The 19,128-nt window shown below is 37.3% G+C and overlaps 1 protein-coding gene across 2 annotated transcripts; it reads left to right on the top strand.

The window, feature by feature from the left end:
- The first annotated feature begins 172 nt into the window (after positions 1–172).
- Positions 173–18,992, top strand: RTN4IP1 (reticulon 4 interacting protein 1). Of its 2 annotated transcripts, XM_039351103.1 has the most exons (9): positions 173–497; positions 1,808–1,959; positions 6,586–6,654; positions 9,735–9,859; positions 10,668–10,716; positions 12,933–13,069; positions 14,152–14,335; positions 14,476–14,568; positions 18,304–18,992. In XM_039351103.1, exons 1-9 carry the CDS (start codon positions 209–211, stop codon positions 18,421–18,423), a joined length of 1,218 nt encoding a protein of 405 aa, XP_039207037.1. In that variant the 5' UTR covers positions 173–208; the 3' UTR covers positions 18,424–18,992. The 2 variants fall into 2 exon arrangements, with proteins under 2 accessions (XP_039207037.1, XP_039207039.1); XM_039351105.1 differs by lacking the exon at positions 6,586–6,654.
- Positions 18,993–19,128: the final 136 nt, after the last annotated feature.

Genomic DNA, 19,128 nt, shown 5'->3' with positions numbered 1-19,128 from the left:
GGATCAATGAAAGCTATTTCTGTTTTTTCTCCTCCACGTTTTTTTTTTCTTGTCTTGTGAGAAAAAAGAAACTAAGGGCAGATTTTTCACAAACTGTAAAGGAACAAAATGATGATTGTAAGATAAGGATTAACACTTTTCTAATTCATTAGGAGATTTTTCAAAGCAGAACAAAAGAGGCTTACCATTTCTATTGTCTTTTGCAATAATGTTGCTAAGGGGCTACACACTTAGGAGGAAAGTATGTTCTAAATTGTTGGACTGTCTTAGCCTGGCTGGATTGAGGAAGAGTTTGAGTCTACAGCCGCTGAGTAGAAAGTTCCACGTTTCCTGTCAAAGATGCTCAACAATGCCTTCCTGGGTGATTGACCGCTATGGGAAAAACGATGTACTCCGACTCACAAGTAACATGACATTTCCTGCAATTCGCCTCCCTAATGAAGTTATTATTAAAGTTCATGCTGCAAGTTTAAATCCCATAGATGTTAACATGCGAAGTAAGTAGATGTTATGCGTTGCATAATATAGGGATAGATAGATAGATAGATAGATAGATAGATAGATAGATAGATAGATATGAACATCAGTGAACTAACTGTAAAAGTACAAAAATAAATTTTATGGATGCTTTCTGTACTTTTATTTCAGTCCGGATGGAGTCTGATGTTAATTATCTTTTTTTTAAAATAAACTAGGCATGTGGAACATTGCAGTAGGCATGTAACTGCTCTAATAACCAGTTTTGTGCCAGATGTTTCTATTTTACTGTTAGTATTGTATGAATTTGTCTTGTAGAAAAGCTGATTAATACAGAATTCTCTTGTCACCTTAAACAAGGACTACCAGACTGGAATTGTAAAAATTCAAACAAGTACTAGATGAAAACAAAGGAAAATGTCTATATTTCTTTGCGACTTTCTACTGGTTGTTAAATTTTTGCAGCCAAGATATAATAATCCTGCCTTAGAGATTTTCATAAATAGATTGTGCCTTGAGCTTCTTTAGAGTTACGTCTCTTAAATGTGTTGAAACCAGCAGCCTAATATCATCTACAGAGTGAATATTGTTTGAAATTTATTAATTTTCATGGGATGCAAGTGACATTTAATAGAATAGGCCTGGATTCTTGCACTGTAACCTTAACTGTGTCTGCTTAAACATTTTCATTAACTTAATTTTATCTTAATCCAGTCTGAAAGAGCATAGAATTATCTCCATTGACATCTGCTCTTTGACTTTGCTCATTCCTTTTTGTCCTACTTGATTTTACCACTTACAAGGAAATGTGACCTCATTTTCTCTTGCAGTCAGATCATCCTATTAGGATATGCTGAGCTTTGCTGGGGAGATTCCCCTTCTGTTTTCACATTGGTTTATGATATTTAAGAGTAAATTTAAAAGTGGAAAATGTGCAGTAGGAAGCATCAGCAAAAAAAAAAAACAAAAAAAACCCCACACTTTTGTTTATAAATACACAGTTTAAAACTTCATTATATACTAAACTGAATTCAGACAAATCTGACAACCCTTTGGGACAGGCTGATGGGACTGCAGTTTAAAGAAAGAAATTCACTTTTTCTTGTTTAAAAAAGCCAAACTGGATACTGGATTATATCTGTTTATACTGTGGCTAAGACTTTAATCTGATGTCTATCTCAATCTCAGTTTTCAGTCTGTAAAATGAGAATATTCAATTTGGAATGAATAAGGTAAGGGAATATTGCAAGCAAATAGTGACGAAAAGAAGTATATAAATCTCAATAAAGGCTCAACAAATTGATTCCTGTTTTTCCTTTTCTTTTAATAGATGGCTATGGAGCTTGTGCTCTAAGAGCGAAACGAGATCCGTTACACATTTCAGAAAAAGGCAATGAATTTCCTCTAGTTCTAGGTCGAGATGTTTCTGGGGTTGTTATGGAATGTGGACAGAATGTTTCCTATTTCAAACCTGGAGATGAGGTAATGAAAATTTGAAAGTAGAATCATAGAATTATAGACTGCATGAGTGGAAAGGATCCTAATCCTTCTTCCTGTTTTATACAGGAATCTTCAAACCACCATGGCAGATTATCTAGGTCCCATTTCAAAACATCCGATGAGGGGACTTGACCACTCTAATAGGCAGATTGTTTCATTTCTTCACTCCTCTCATTATTATGATGTTCCTCTTAATACTCAACCTGAATCTCTTTAATTTCAGCCCATTGTTCCATGTTTTGCCCATGGTTTCAATAAAAGTCAGATCTGATCTGTCCTGTGTGTAAAAGCCATAGACTGCTAAACACGTACTCCTTGACTTATCATGGTTTGTTTAGTGACTGTTCAAAGTTAAAAAAAAACACTGAAAGAAGTGACTTATGACTGTTTTTCACATGACCATTGAAGCATCCCCATGGTCACGTGATCAAAATTCAGTTGCTTGGCAACTGTCATGTACTTATGATGGTTGCAGTGTCCCAGGGTCATGTGATACCTTTCGCCACCTTCTTACAAGCAAAGTTAATGGGGAAGCCAGATTCACGTAACAACTATATTGCTAACTTAACCATTGCAGTGATTTACTTAACAATTTTGGCGAGAAAAGGTCGTAAAATGGGGCAAAATTCACTTAACAACTGTCTTGCTTATCGACAAAAACTTTGGGCATAATTATGGTCATAAGTTAAATATTACTACCTGTAACATTTTCCTAGTGTCCCCTCTTTAGAAAGCTAAGAATGTTAAGTTCTTTTAGTTGTTCCTTGTAAGTTTTGTCTTCCAGACCCTTTTTTATCCTGCTAACTTTGTTCTGAACTTCTTAAAAACCTGTTAAAAATCCTTGTTAAAGGATGGGATCCAGAACTGGATACAGCATTCCATGTATGATTCAATAAATGAAGAGTACCTTAAGTCTATTACCTCCTGTACAGGAATCTGGCTTCTGTCGTTCTGTTAATGCATCTGAAGATTGCATTTTACCTTTTTAAGCTGCTGCATCATGCTGCTTCTTTTTTTTATTGAAAAATTTTTAAGTTTTACAAAACAATTCCGTTCCCCAAACCCCCCCGACCCTCCCGTATCCTCCCCAACCTCCCCAATCCTCCCATGCCCTCCCCCAACCTTCCCAGAGCTGAATACAGGCTTAATTAAAATTTTTAATTAAGCCTGTATTAAAACACATATAAATCCTAAACAAATCCAAATACATTAATTAAACAAGTTATAAAATAATTAACAATAGTAAATTTTAAGTATAAGTTATTGAAAAACTAAATAATATATATATAAACAGATTATAATATACTCTAAACATTTTCTAATGTCATAGTTATATTATTTTCCATCATTCTTTATAAACTCCCTCAAAAACACAAATGTAAACATTACTTAAAACATTAAAATTCCCTTATACATATTTAAAACAAGATGTTCCTTTAAATACTCCTTAGATATCTATACATACAATATAAAATCTAATCTCTCCCTCTTTCCTTATCCTAAAACACAAAAATAAACATATAAACATTCGTTATACCATTAAAACAAAATACTCTTTTAAATACTCCTTAAATTGCTAAACTTAAACTCCTTATCTAAAATTTTCATACAATCTCCATAATCTTCTCTCCTCTTTACCAATAACCAATTCCATCCACAATGGACTATAATCTATCAATAGAATATCATAGTTATATTTATCCATCATTCTTTATAAAATCCCTCAAAAACACAAATATAAAAACATTAAAATTCCCTTATACATATTTAAAACAAAATATTCCTTTAAATACTCCTTAGATATCTGTGCATACAATATAAAATCTAATCTCTCCCTCTTTCTTTATCCTAAAACACAAAAATAAACATATAAGCATTCATTATACCATTAAAACAAAATACTCTTTTAAATACTGCTTAAACTGCTAAACTTAAACTTCTTATCTAAAATTTTCATACCCTCTTTACCAATAACCAATTCCATCCACAATGAACTATAATCTATCAATAGCCTAAAAAACAATACATTCCTTATCAATCTCTCTTATCCAAAAACCTCAAAAGAAGTGCTTTAAAATCTGCCCTTAAAGGTTGCTCCAAAAAGTTTGTAAATCTTGCTTCTCCCGCAGACTCAGAAACTAATACTTGTGAGGCTTCCTTAACCTCTTTGTTCTGTTGCTCCTTTTCTTTACGTTTATATGTTGCACGAGTTGTCCTCTGCTCCTTCATCTCGACTTGTTGAGGCCCCTCGAACTGAGGTTTTCCATTTTTCATGAATGTAGGCTCTTCAGGCTGCAATTCTACCCTTGAAGGTTGCTCCAAAAAGTTTATAAATCTTGCTTCTCCCACAGACTCAGAAAACAATACTTGTGAGGCTTCCTTAACCTCCTTCTTCTGGTGCTCCTTTTCTTTACATTTATATGTTGCACGGGTTATCCTCTGCTCCTTCATCTCAACTTGTTGAGGCCCCTCCCCATTTTTCATAAATATAGACTCTTCAAACTGCAATTCTACCTCCTTCTCTTCCAAAGCTTTTAACGTAATGGATGGCGATAAACATACCCCCAAGACCAAAGTGTAAAACTCTTTTGCTTTAAAAACTGTATTAAGTCTATAACATGTCCCCAGGTAATTCACCACCATTCCAGTCGGAACATCCCATCTGAACAACATTCGCCTCTTTTTAAGTTCATCTGCTAAAAAAGCAAACTCCTTTCTTCTTCTTAAAATTTTAGATGGGATCTCCTTTAGAATTATAACATCTTGTGAAGCAATTTGAAACCTCTTCTTATAAAAAGCTTGTATAATTTCGTTGCATAGGGATCTTTTCCCAAAATAAATTACCACATCTCTTGGCAAATTCCTTTGCTCTGTCACCACGGAATTAACTCTAAATGTTTTTTCAATTTCACTAAGTATTTCCTCTTTTTCTCTATTCAAAATCACAGCAAAATCATTTGCAACCATCTCTCTCAGATCTCCTTGCAAAGATTCTCTCAAGCCTCTAATTCTTAAAGCATATTCCATTTGTCTATATTGAAGCATAAGAATCTCATCTTGAAAATTTTCCATCTCTTTTTCCATACTTTCAAATTTTCCCTCCATCAATTCCACTTTTTCTGCAACCTCTTCTACACGAGAATTCAACTTTTCAAGAACAGAGGCAACTCCTTTTAAAGCCAAAACTATCTCTTGTCTCAAAATCCTATTATTTTCCTCTGAAATCTCTTTCATTTCTTCCCTAATTTGAGATATAGCATTTCCCATTATGTCTTGCAAATCCTTCACCGTTATTAAGTGTGCCAAAGAAGAGGGTGAAGCTATTGATTTAGGTTGTTGGGCTGATGATAACACCGAAGAAGAAACCACCTTAGGAGCTGTAGGAATTGCTGAACGCTTTGGAGCCGTCTTAAAAAATCTTTACTCCTTCTTAAAAATTACCCCCCCCCAAAAAAGGAAAGAAAAAGTTAAACAAAAGAAAAAGAAAGATTAACTCCAAAAAATCCTTCAAAGGGAAATCATTATAATAAAAAGAAAAAAGTTAAAAAAAAAAGAAAAGGGGAAGAGAAAAAAAAATGATTAAATAGAAAAAATCCATTCCATTTTTTTTTAAAAAGTACAAAAGACAAAACAAAACAAAAAATCCTTCAAAAAATAAAAAAGTTAAACAAAAATAATAATCCTCCTAAAATCCAAACCCAACATCAAAAAAAAAATCATTATAAATAAACAAGTCCATTCCATTCCATTCCAGTCATTAAAAGAAAAAAGAAAACACCAAAAAGCCTGCCGATCGCCATTTTACTTTTCCTTTCAACAAAAGAAAAAAGCAAAAAGAGGGAATAAAAGTAAATCTTTAAACTTAAAATCCAAATAAGATCAGAGAAAACAAAAGCAAAATCCTCTACTCAGCTCTGTCCGCTTCTAAGAAAAACTCACCAGATCACTTTAATCGCGGAGGTGGTTGCAGCGGCTTGTTTTGTCCCTAGAGACAAAAGCAGCTGGGAAGCGGAGACAGTCTGAACTCCGTGGGAGCACTCTTTTCACCCCCCCAAAAAAGCTTTGGGGGTGCATAAGAGGCTCTACCACTATTCAGACAATCCTCTTTCCCCTCCCTTTGCCCGGGAGGGGGATTTTGAACCGCTGAACAGCTGATGTCCACTGTTCATAGTGATTCAAACACCCAGGAGGACGGCTACAAAGTAGCCGCCATCGCGCGCGCAGATCCACCGGAAGTCCCCATCATGCTGCTTCTTTAAATTTAGCTGGCAATATATTAGCACTTTCAGAATTTTCTCACACAAGAAAGTCCTCGCTAATAAAAGCAAAGAAAAACAAAACAAAAAAAGCCTTCGTATTTTGAGTGGATTTACAAATCATTAGTGTAGAAACCAATGACTTCAACAGATATTTTCATTTAAGATTGAAAGGAGTAGTATTTTTCTCTTTTATTGTATTTTATGGGAATCAAAAACTTGCTGAAAGGTTTTCCAGAATGGAATGAGGAATATGAATTTTAAGTGCTTGCTTTAGATACACCACCTTCCACGCGTCAAAAAATTGGGTTATTTTGTAGAAACAAAATATTTCAGATTCTTTAATTTTCAGGTATGGGCAGCAATTCCACCCTGGAAACAAGGTACCTTGTCAGAGCTTGTTCTAGCAAGTGGAAATGAGGTAAGTCAACAAAGTTTTATTTCCAAATGAACTAAACATATGCGCAAATGCAAAAAAAAAATAATTAATTTGTAGTTTTTAAAAATAGCAATAGCACTTGAATTTATATGCCGCTTCAAAGTGCTTTACAGCCCTCTGTATGTGGTTTACAGAGACAGTACATTGCCCCCAAAATCTGGGTCCTCATTTTACCGACCTTGGATGGAAGGTTGACTCAACCTCGAGCCCCATCAGGATCCAACTCCAGACTGTGGAAAGAGTTTGCCTGCAATACTTCGTTCTAACCACTGTGCCTAAAATGTGTTATTTCCATATTTACCCTTCAAACGTTAAAAAACCCTTTGAAGTTAAAATATTAAAATAACATAGAATCTCCACTCGGATCCTCATAGTATTATAAGCATTTCCCTCTTTTCTATTGGGCTTTGGAAAAGAGAGTGGAAAGGAGGGATCTGACTGGCTGCTGCAAAAACACTGTGCTTTATTTGGCCAGCTGGCAAAAAAGCTCTGCAGGACAACCCCAAGACAGATAGAGAATATGCATTCTCTTGCTCGCCTTTATGATAGAATCAGATGTATGTTCTGTCAGTGCAGTTCATTCGTTGTGGAGACAGAGAAGGTTACAGAAAAGACCCGTCACTTACTGCCAAGTCTTACTTGCCATATGTGACCTACAGTTCAGGTAGTCCTTGCCTTACAACAGTTCATTTAGTGACCGTTCAAAATTACACCACCACCGAAAAAGTAATAATAATAATAATAATAATAATAATAATAATAATGGTTGACACCTAGGATGCTGGTAGCAACCCATGTCAACCATCAACGTCAGCCAATTTGAATGTTCAGTTGACTGAGGTTCATGTCTAATGAATAAAAGATAATAATAATAATAATAATAATAATAATAGCTATTAATCAATTGCAAAAGGCAGCCTTATTAGGAACTGCTTCCATCCTGCGACGATATCTGTAATACCATCAAACATCCACATCTGCCTATCCCAGGTCCTGGGTAAGGACTCGATAGGTAGACAAAATGCCAAATCCAGTCTGAACATCTGGCTGACTGTGCGATGACCCATAATAATAATAATAATATGATGATGATGATGATGATGACGATATTGGAAGGGAACCTAGAGGTCATCTAGTCCAACCCCCTGCTCAGGCAGGAAACCCTATATCATTTCAGACAAATGGCTGTCCAGTCTCTTCTTAAAAACTTCCAGTGTTGGAGCATTCACAACTTCTGGAGGCAGGTTGTTCCACTGATTAATTGTTCTAACTGTCTGGAAAGTTCTCCTTAGTTCTAGATTGCTTCTCTTTTTGGTTAGTTTCCATCCGTTGCTTCTTGTCTTGCCTTCAGGTGCTTTGGAGAATAGCTTGACTCCCTCTTCTTTGTGGCAGCTCCTGAGATATTGGAACACTGCTATCATGTCATCTCTCGTCCTTCTCTTCATTAAACTAGACATACCCAATTCCGGCAACCGTTCCTTATATGTTTTAGCCTCCAGTCCCCTAATCATCTTTGTTGCTCTTCTCTGTACTCTTTCTAGAGTCTCAACATCTTTTTTCCATCGTGGTGACCAAAACTTGGTGCAGTATTCCAAGTGTGGCCTTACCAAGGCATTGTAAAGTGGTATTAACACTTCATGTGATCTTGATTCTATCCCTCTGTTAATGCAGCCTAGCATTGTGCTCGCTTTTTTGGCAGCTACAGCACACTGCTGGGTCATATTTAAGTGATTATCCACTAGGACTCAGAGATCTCTCTCACAGTTACTACTATTGAGCAAGATACCACCTATATATACCTGTGCATTTGGTTTTTCTTGCCTAAATGTAGAACCTTACTTTTTTCACCATTGAATATCATTTTGTTAGATAGCACCCAATGTTCAAGTCTGTCAAGATCCTTCTGTATCTTAAACCTATCTTCTGGATTGGTGTTGTCTGCAAATTTGATGAGTTCCCCATCTATCCCTTCATCCAAATCATTGATGAAGATGTTGAAGAGCACTGGGCCCAGAACAGAACCCTGGGGCATCCCACTACTCACTTTCCTCCATGTAGATTTAGTTCCATTGAGGACTACATGCTGAGTACGGCCGGTCAGCCAGCTATGAATCCATCTGGTGGTGATTCTGTCTAACCCACATTTTTCTAACTTATGAAGTAGTAGGTTGTGGTCTACTTTATCAAATTCCTTAATGAAGTCCAAGTAAATTATATCCACAGCATTCCTCTGGTCCACTAATTTTGTCACCTGGTCAAAGAACGCAATGAGATTTGTCTGGCATGATCTGTTTTTGACAAACCCATGTGGGCTTTTGGTAACGACTTTGTTTGCCTCTAGGCGTTCACTGATTCGTTGCTTGATTATCTTTTCCAGAATCTTCCCAGGTATTGAGGTCAGGCTGACAGGTCTATAGTTTCCTGGATCTATTTTTTTCCCTTTTTTGAAGATGGGAACTACATCAGCTCTTTTCCTGTCCTCTAGTAGTTCCCCAGTGCTCCAGGAAGTGACACTTATGGCTGTTGTTCACATTTACAACCATTGCAGCATCCCCATGGTCATGTGATCAAAATTCAGATGCTTGGCAACTGGCGTGTATTTATGACAGTTGCAGTGTCCCGGGGTCATATGATCACCTTTTGTGACCTTCTGACAAGCAAAGTCAGTGGTAAAGCTGGATTCACTCAACAACTGTGTTACTAACTTAAAATTGCAGTGATTCACTTAATGACTGTGTCAAGAATGGTTGAAAAGGGGGGCAAAATTCACTTCACAAATGTCTTACTTAGCAACAGATTCTTTGAACTCAATTGAGGTCGTAAGTCAAGGACGACCTGTAGTACCTAAAGGGTGACTGTTCATTTTGTAGAATTGATTATCCTGAGGTGTCTTTCCAAATACAAGGTTTTTCTAACTGCTTCAAACTGAACGCCTAAGAGATACATGTATGAATTTGACAAGTGAGTGTTCATTTGCTTTCTTTGGTAGATCTGCATTTAAGGAAAAAGTTCGGACTTGAGGGAACACGGGACAATATCTCCATGCATTTATTTTTATGCAGATATCAAGGAAACCGAAGCGTCTCACTCACACTGAAGCTGCGTCCTTGCCTTATGTTGGCCTAACAACATGGTTTGCAGTGTCCAATGCTGGGGGACTTGATGCAGAAAATTGTCCTGACAAAAGGTAAACAGCCAGATGATCTATCAGAAGTTGATCATGGACTCTCTTGTCCAAAGTAAGTCCTTAACTTTATTGGGATATCTGTGAGTGTGAGTATTTTCCTCCTGATTCAATTTTAGCATCTCTTAAAGCAGATATCCCCAACCCTTTGGGCACCAGGGACCAGTACCATGGGGAAAGGTTTTTCTGTGGACCAGAGGGGGGTAGTGGTTTTGAATACTGCCTGCATTCTGAGGATGGAGCTTTGCTTGTTTGGGCGGCCCACTTGCCGGCATGCTGTGGATCGGTCCCGGTCCAAGGACTGGGGTTTGGGGACCCCTGTTTTAAAGAATAATAGATTTCGTGCTCTTTAGCTTTTGTAAAATAATACTTCTTTGAACATAACTAATTTAAATATCTTATATCAGGCATAGGAATATGTCACAGATAAATTTAAAAAAATCACTCTTCATCTGTATAATTTTCTCAGCGTTGCTAGATTTTATCCTTTATGCCAGTGTTAACCAAGTGTAACCAATTTACCTATTTTATTCTCATAATATTTCTACTACGTTGATATGTTACCTGCATTTCGTAAAACATTTAAATATTACTGTCTTGTGCTTTAAACTTGTAATATTTTAAATTTAAGGTTACCTGAAATGTAGGTTCCTCTTAATTTATGGTTTTTTAACGCTGCACCATATAAACTGAGTTCCTTAAACACAGTTTGCACAATAGGCATTTTATCAGTTTAATCCTTTTGATCGCTAGATATAAAATTATACAGAAGTTAATATTTTCATTATTTGTAATTGTTCTTGCTTCATAGAATATTGATCATTGGTGCATCAGGTGGAGTGGGTACCTTTGCTATACAGGTAAATATGTTAAATCTGATCATCTTGGCAGAATTTTTCCTTGTTTCTTGAAAGAAACCTAGAATAGAGTCTTTTACAATTGTATGAATAATAATAATGATGATGATGATGATGATGATAATAATAATAATAGTAATAATAATAATAATATGTTGGCAGGGTCCAACCCCCTGCTGAGGGAGGAAACCCCATACCATTTCAGACAAATGGCTGTCCAGTCTCTTCTTAAAAACTTCCAGTGTTGGAGCATTCACCGCTTCTGGAGGCAGGTTCTTCCACTGGTTAATTGTTCTAACTGTCAGGAAGTTTCTCCTTAGTTCTAGGTTGCTTCTCTCCTTGATTAGTTTCTATCCATTGGTCATTCAAGAAGGTACAATACAAATAATTGCAATATATACATAACTAAATAGTTCAAGGAAAAAAGTCTAATAATAATAATAATAATAATAATAATAATAATAATAATAATAAAGTTGGAAGGGACCTTGGAGGTCATCTAGTCCAACCCCCTGCTCAGGCAGGAAACCCTATACCATTTCAACAAATGGCTGTCCAGTCTCTTCTTAAAAACTTCCAGTGTTGGAGCATTCACCACTTCTGGAGGTAAGTTGTTCCACTGGTTAGTTCTAACTGTCAGGAAGTTTCTCCTTAGTTCTAAGTTGCTTCTCTCCTTGATTAGTTTCCATCCGTTGCTTCTTGTCCTGCCTTCAGGCGCCTTGGAAAAGGCGCCTCTTTTTTGTGGCAGCCCCTGAGATATTGGAACACTGCTATCATGTCCCCCCTTGTCCTTCTCTTCGTTAAACTAGACATACCCAATTCCAGCAACCGTTCCTTATATGTTTTAGTCTCCAGTCCCCTAATCAACTTTGTTACTTTGTTGTTGCTTATATGTTTTAGCCTCCATTTTGTTACTTTATTTTCACATTTATAATAGTGGCTACAATAAATACTGTAATATCGCCACTAAGAGTATTTGAGCTGTGCAATCAAACAAATATTAGCAATTGCTTTGTAGTTTATAGAGATTCTTAGGAAAACTTCGACAGTGCATTATGTGAATTTGGACATGTGTTAATTCAGGTTAAGTGTTCCATGAATCCCTGCTCCTCAATGATTCCTTTGTGGGAAATTGCTGCAGAATGAAATAATTATTAGTGTAAAATGGAACCTAATTAAAAGCAATGCAGAAATAAGACTCCCTCTTTGGGAGTTAAGGTTTTTTAAACATCATTGGCAGGTAGTCCTCAACTTGTGACCATCGTTTAGTGACTATTTGAAATTTCAGCAGACCCCTGCAGGGCTCCTTATGACCAGGGTTCAAAGTTGGAGGGCTTCCCCTCCAAAAATCACATTTTGGGTGCTCAGCAGTTGCCCTGCCTTTATGGCCATTGGCAGTGCCCTGTGGTCACATGATCAAAACATGTGACTTTTTTTTCTGGAAATCAGCATTTACTTTTGGTTTCTGACAAAAAAAAAAGCTCATTGCGGACGGTGGATTAATTTAACAACTGTAGCATTCCCTTAATGTTCGCTCTGTGACTTCTGCAAAAAAGATGACCACCTTATGACCCACTTAATGACCGGCATGACTTACTGGTGTAATTCTGGACACAACTACAGTCATAAGTCAAGGTCTACCTCAGGGGTAGGCAACCTGGGCTCTTTTATGTCTCATGGACTTCAACTCCCAAAATTCCTGAGTCAGCTACAGGAATTCTGGGAGTTGAAGTCCACGAGTCATAAAAGAGCCCAGGCTGCCTACCCCTAATCTACCTGTATTGTAAAGTACATAGGTATAAAACACGAAGAGCTGACAATTACATTTTTGGAAGATACTCAAAAACACATATTGGAGCAGGGGGGAAAAAAGAGTTCAAGACACAGCGATGCTGTTGCATTGTAAGGCTCTTCTATTTGGGCCACACCATTTCAAAAATGAGGATGCAAACTGGAAAACATCGCAGAAAGGACGACAAACAAGTTAATCTTCCCCATTCTGTCATCCTGAGGTGTGGTGGGTAAGATGTTAAGGATGAAAGACTGCAGAAAATGCGACACTGCCAAGGATCCCCGTAGCGTCCCCAAAACAAAACAGCCCTTGGTGTAAACTTGAGTTAGAATCAGGGAAGTTGTGTAGCATTCATAGCAGGTGAGTTGAATCATTTTTGTGCATGTGGTTGTAGATTTCTTTTCCTTTTTTTTGTCTTCTCTCTTAGTTAATGAAAGTTTGGGGTGGTCACGTCACAGCAGTGTGTTCTCAGGATGCCAGCGCATTGGTAAAACGTCTTGGAGCAGATGATGTAATAGATTATAAATCTGGAAATATGGAAGAACAGCTCAAAAATTTACCCATGTACGTAGTAATATAATTAAATTATTGGTGTGTTGTGCAAATTTTTTTTCCAATGGTGAGGTTGGCTGTTTACTTTCTGGGTATCTTGCAAATCAACATTGCTATTTTCCACAAACTAGAAATTTACTTTCAGATGGCCCCTGTCCCTAGCACCTTCAGGACCTGTGGATAAGAATTCCTCAGGAATTCTGGGAGTTGGAATCACAATAGTTGCCCACCCTTGTTCAAAGACAATTTCTTCCTCACCTCTTTTGAGTAGGAATTATATTGGCTTCTAGCATGGTTTCTCCTCCTCCTCCTCCTCCTCCTCCTCCTCCTCCTTCTGCCATATCCATTCCATTATCGGACATTGGCGATCATATTGGCGATCCTGTTTTTATCAGCAGCCGCACGAAAAAGTGCTGCTGAGTTTTGTCCAAACCAGCCCCTTATATTTTGAAGCCACGATGTTCTTTTTCTGCCTGGACCTTGTTTGCCTTCAATCTTTCCCTGGAGGATTAAATGGAGTATGCCGTATTTTTCTGGGTGTCGCATCACATGTCCGAAATATTCTAATATTCGTTTAATTGTTTTGATGATTTCCCTTGGTTTTCCCAGGCAGCTGATCACCTCCTCATTTCTGATCTTGTCAACCCAGCTTATATGTAACAGCCGCCTGTAAATCCACATTTCAAATGCTTCTAGTCTCTTCAGGTGGCCTTCTGTCAGAGACCAACTCTCTACTCTATAGAGCAGGATAGAAAAAATATAGCATCTGACAAGACTGATTTTCAGTCTTAGGCTTATGTCGTGACTACAGAAGACCTTTTTCACTTTGAAGAATGCTGTTCTTGTCTCTATTTCAGTGGTCATGTCCCAGCTTTCATGTAAATTAGAACCGAGGTGCGTGATCCTTTCAACTCTTTCTTGTGGTATTCCTTCTGAATTTATAGGTGGTAAATTAATGGGTTGTTTGCTGACGACCATGATCTTGGTTTTTGAGGTGTTAAACTTCAAGCTGTTTCCTACAGGGGGAAAATACATATCATGTTGAAGTCACTTGCTCTTTGAAAATTAATTGGTGCGTGCATTTTTCTTTTTAGGTTTGATTTCATCCTGGATAATGTTGGTGGATCTACTGAAAACTGGGCTCCTAATCTGCTCAGAAAGTGGTCAGGGGCCAGATATGTGACTTTGGTAACACCTTTTTTAGTGAACATGGACAGACTTGGCGTAGCTGATGGCATGCTACGGACTGGCATCACTATTGGCGCAAAAGTTTTGAAGGTCAGTTAGGAAATAAAAAGTATTTTTGCTTCCCCCCCTTTGCTTATGTAAGTGGCAGCTCACTAAAATGTTTGTGGAAGGTTATGCAGTTTTGCTTACTTTTTGGTTCTTAATTTTCTTTTTTTTTCTTTCCTTTACAGCATCTTTATAATGGGATCCATTACCGATGGTCATTTTTTACATCAAGTGGTCCTTATCTGGATGAGATTGCAATTCTCGTTAATGCAGGAAAGGTATGGCTAAACGAGCAATTTCACTTTTGCTATTTAATGAACCCATGTTGTTTTGGTTCAAGTTTTTCTGCTAAGTTTAGCAGAAAGCAACTCGCCAGCAAGTGCACTTTCTGCTGAATATTCCTCGTGGTGGAAGGGCTGTTTTATTTCCCATATTGTACTACATCAGCTTACCAGAAAAGATGTAATTGGCAGAGTGTGGTCCTCTAGCTTTTTAGTTCCCTTGAGGTTGACCCCTTCATCCCGATGTCAGGAAGAACTCAAGAGCATTAATACATGCATACTGCATCGGAAAAGTCAGGCCTTCCTTTATGTAGGCTTTGGTTTTTAATTTTATCCCAGGTTAGGGGTTATTTTTTGTGGGTTTTGGGGGGAGGAATTGAATTTCTCTTTTCCCCTTGAACTATTCTTCTCTTTTCCTTTATTATTGAATACTTTAGAAAAACAATAGGCAATGCATAGTCAAAGAAAAGTATTGAATTAATTAAATGAAATTTAATTAAATGAATTAAATTTGAATTAAATGAAACTAATGAATGTCATGGCAAAAGGAACCCTATTTATGTGGTCTGGTATCGATCCTTTAAAAAGTGTGTTGCTGAGCCTGTGAATTAATTGGTTGCTTTTCTCACTCAGTTTTGAAGCCTTTCTGCCCATCTGAGTGCCAATTTGAAAAGCGGGGGGAGGGGTCCTGTCCTCTGCCAGAAGTGTGCATCTTTTGAGTACCTTGCTTTCCAACATAAATGTTCATGGATCCCTAACTCAGCATAAGAGGGCAGCTAGAGAAAGAGATCCCTAGTCCTAGCGTACAGATGGGAAACTTCATAAGGAGTCCACTCAAGTCACTCAGCAGGGTGAAAGGTTAGCAAACACAAAACACATAAAATTCATGTATAACTACATAACCTTTACTGCCTGTTATTTACCCTCGCAGAATCAGCCAGCAGAATCCAACACTACCGTAAATGCCGGCGTATAAGACGACTTCCGCGAGCACTGAAATTGGCGCCAAAGACGGGGGTCGTCTTATACGCCGAGTTGTCTTATACGCCGGAAATACTGGTAGTTTCCGGCGTATAAGACGACGTTCTAGGAATGCGGCCCGGCTATAAAGACGGTCGTCTTATACGCCGGGTCGCCTAATATGGCGGCATATACGGTATTTCCAATATACCCTTGCAGACTTTTCTCTATATTAGTGTAAGGACCTGCCTCAATCCCTCTTCTGCATCATATTGCCAATGTTTTGGACGAGACAGTGTAGTTAAATTCTGCTTAATTAGTTTAATTCAATGTGGCCATCTTTGCTGTGATCTATATGCTTTTTCTGTTATTTGTTCAAAAGATGTTGCTCTGAAGGAGAACCTTAGCAGTCTGCCCTCCAGTCTTTTCATTAGGGAAGCTGCAATGTGACACTGGCTCCATCCAGAGGGAGAAGGGAGTAAGAGAGTCAAAGAACCAGGATGAAACCAGAGTTCTTGCTAGAATGGGGTTATTTATCCACTGTTATTTTTAAGAACAGTATTATGATTCCTTCTGAGCCACAACTCAACCAAATGTTGGTTTGCAGGGCAACCAAGGATATCAACATGAGGTAAAAAGAAATGGATTTTGAAGTCAGTAATTTCTTCAGTTTGAATTTCAGTACTATCATAAGTCATTAATGGATGCAACCTACCTCCAGAAGCGATGAATGCTCCAACACTGGAAGTGTTTCCTGCTTCTTTGAGCCCCACAGTATCACTGGAAGATACAGTGTTTTGACTGGGGAAGGACATGTTCCTTTAGTTTTATCAATATGTGTCAGTAGAACCCAGAGTATAAAAGCACAGTTGTACCCTGCCACAATTACGGGATACATTACTCTTGTCCAACCAAATAAGGTTTCTGTTTCAAGGGTCTATTTTGATTGCCCTCCTGTTCTTTTAAAATCTTGATTTATTTTCTCCATATTTGTGGGTGAACAAAACTGAGGGTTTTCTTGGTGATTCCTAATAATCTTGTTACATAAGGACACTACTTTGCCTAGAGCACGATCGACGTAAGAATTCAGTTTGCTATTAATATATAGAATGATTACATTAATGAGCGATGGACCAACAATGGACAATTGTGTAAGAGTTCAGTAATAGTTCTTTGTGGATGTATACAACCCTTTTCGGCTGCGGAGGCCTTGGTCCTTCCTGGGTTTGGTCATTTGTTTGCAGACATTTCATTACCTGATTAGGTAATGTGATCATGCTAGTGAATCTAGTATTTGCTCTCTCTCTCTATATATATATATAATTGTTTTCCTTGGCCAGTGTTGGTGGCAATGTAGTTTTCTCCTTGGTAGTTTCTTGATTAGGTTATTTTCTGCTTGATTGTTTGTCTGCTTCTATGTCCTTTGATTAGGCTATTGTTTTCTGCTTAATTATTTATCTGGTGTTAATCTCTGCTTATCTGGGAGTTGGCTGCTGAAGAGGATGTGTTCTGACCTTTTTTGTTTCCTTCTTAGGTTTTTTTTTTTGGTGTCTCTTTTGAATGGTGTGTAAATGTAACACAAAGATAGTGTTTTCATTGTCTTGCTAATCTCCTTTTACTGTCACATCACCACTTGCTGACTCGTATGGTTGTGTGTACCGAAAGAAATATTTGTCTTAGTCAGGCTGTTTGGAGTAAACAGTGAATGACATATTATACTAGGTTACAGGATCAGCCCTTTTCAGGTTTATTGAAACAATGAGTCTGGATCGACCAGCCAGATAAAGGGCTTAATGTACCAAAGTGCTGTGCTCATCAGTCCCAGCCGTCATTACACTTCCTGTCAATGTTGAAGGCCAGCAACCCAACCATATTGTGGTCTGCAATAATATAGCACAAGGGAACTAGTTTGCTGTAGCCTTGAACAAAAATCTGTTTAAGCTGAAAGCAACTTGCTTCTTTGAACAGCCCCCGCCTGCCGGATGTTGTGGGCATCATGTAGTAAAATTGTGCCCTCTAGAGAACGATCCTGAAAATTACATATTTTTTAAAAAATCACATTATATGTAATGTTTTCACATAGTAATATGAGTATAGCTTCCAAAAGAAAGCGTTTGGATATTAGAAACCATAGTTTTGGTGGCTTCTTCAATCTTTTAGCTCTTCTTTATTTACCCCTTCTTGTGTACTAATTTTGGGCATTTTAATGTCTTGCTCTATTGTAAACAAGAAATGAAAATGAAATCACCTTGAAGTAGACCTTGAACTAAGTGATGATTTTTATGAAGAACCTTATCCTTGCAATAGATGCCGTCTTATATTTGCCCCCTCTGTCATCAGTTTCTATTTACTTTAAGATAAAAAAACATATCTGCAAAATATGACAAGAATTTGTGTGTGTGTGTGTGTATGGGGGGTGAACAGATGCTCAGCATTTATTCTATAAAACACGTGGTTGTTTGGGTGACATAAATATTCACAATAAAGAACTTCCTTAAAACTGGTGGGAGGGAGGATATTGAAAGTATATCTAGTTTTGGTTGCTTATACTTTTTCACCTCATCTACAGTATTGCTTTCATAATTAATTTCATGTGCAACAATAGATAAGCAATCAATCATTTGAGAACGTGTTTCATTGCTATAGAGTTCTGTTGAAAGGCTTTTGAAAGCTTCCGTGACACCTCTGTGAGACAGGCAAATATTACAGATTAATTACAAACATACTGAAATTGGTGGCAGTTTTAAATAACAGTATTTTTCTTCCATGTAGATACATCCAGTTATTGACCAAGTCTTTGAATTTTCTGATGTTCCCATGGCCTTTCAGAAGATGGAAAGAGGGCATGCACGTGGAAAAACAGTGATCAATGTAATTAATAAAAAGGATTGAAATCTTTGTTTCTGTGATATTTCCTTTGTAAAAATTAATTTTCTTAGAAATTCTTGCGCTACAAATATTCTGTTAGCCACTTGTAGGAATTCCTACTTCAAAACAGGAACATAACTCTTTGGAAGTATTCTACTTTCGTATTAACCTTTTAACATTTTCCAACTGAAACTTATAGAATGTTTTTGTGCAGTCCCTTATTATTTAATAATAATGGGGTGGAGAAATAAAAAAAAACCCGATTCTTTATCATGCATTAGTATGAAGTTGTTGGGAAGCTTTAGAAGTTACTTAGTATTTGTAGAATGGCTACATTGGACCAGAGTTATATGTAGTTGAAAATGTTGGTCGCTTTAGATATAGATATCATAAGTTAAGTGTATTAGTCTCCTGGTTCTATGAATATTAATTACCCTTACAGGGTGGAATCATGTACATGCAAATATATGTTTGGTTTGTCCACCCTATTGATCTAACTATTGGTGGGATTTCTATTCAGAGTTTATGTGGGTATGTGTAAATGCAGCGATGGTTCTCTGTGGTAATTAAAATGTGCTTTTTGTTCATCTGAACCATGGATTCTCTCTTTCTAATCAGTGTTGTGATTATCATGTATATTACCTTTAGAGCAAATGGCTGAAATTCTGCATAGCGGCAGTTCCTACATGCATATTTCCCGACCATTTTGTCAGAATTCTTATGTTTGTA

Source organism: Crotalus tigris, unplaced genomic scaffold (assembly GCF_016545835.1).
Source record: "Crotalus tigris isolate CLP2741 ecotype Arizona unplaced genomic scaffold, ASM1654583v1 scf7180000018371.15429387391:27106975, whole genome shotgun sequence".
Taxonomy (NCBI): Eukaryota; Metazoa; Chordata; class Lepidosauria; order Squamata; family Viperidae; genus Crotalus; species Crotalus tigris.
Note: the sequence above shows the minus strand (reverse complement) of the source record. Positions and strands in the feature narration are given on the sequence as shown.

Bases quoted from the DNA above. Each gene is read 5' to 3' on its own strand.
- RTN4IP1 (XM_039351103.1), top strand. From the start codon at position 209: ATGTTGCTAAGGGGCTACACACTTAGGAGGAAAGTATGTTCTAAATTG. The intron at 498-1,807 runs GTAAGTAGATGT...TTCTTTTAATAG, and splicing joins CATAGATGTTAACATGCGAA to ATGGCTATGGAGCTTGTGCT. The intron at 9,860-10,667 runs GTAAACAGCCAG...CTTGCTTCATAG, and splicing joins GAAAATTGTCCTGACAAAAG to AATATTGATCATTGGTGCAT.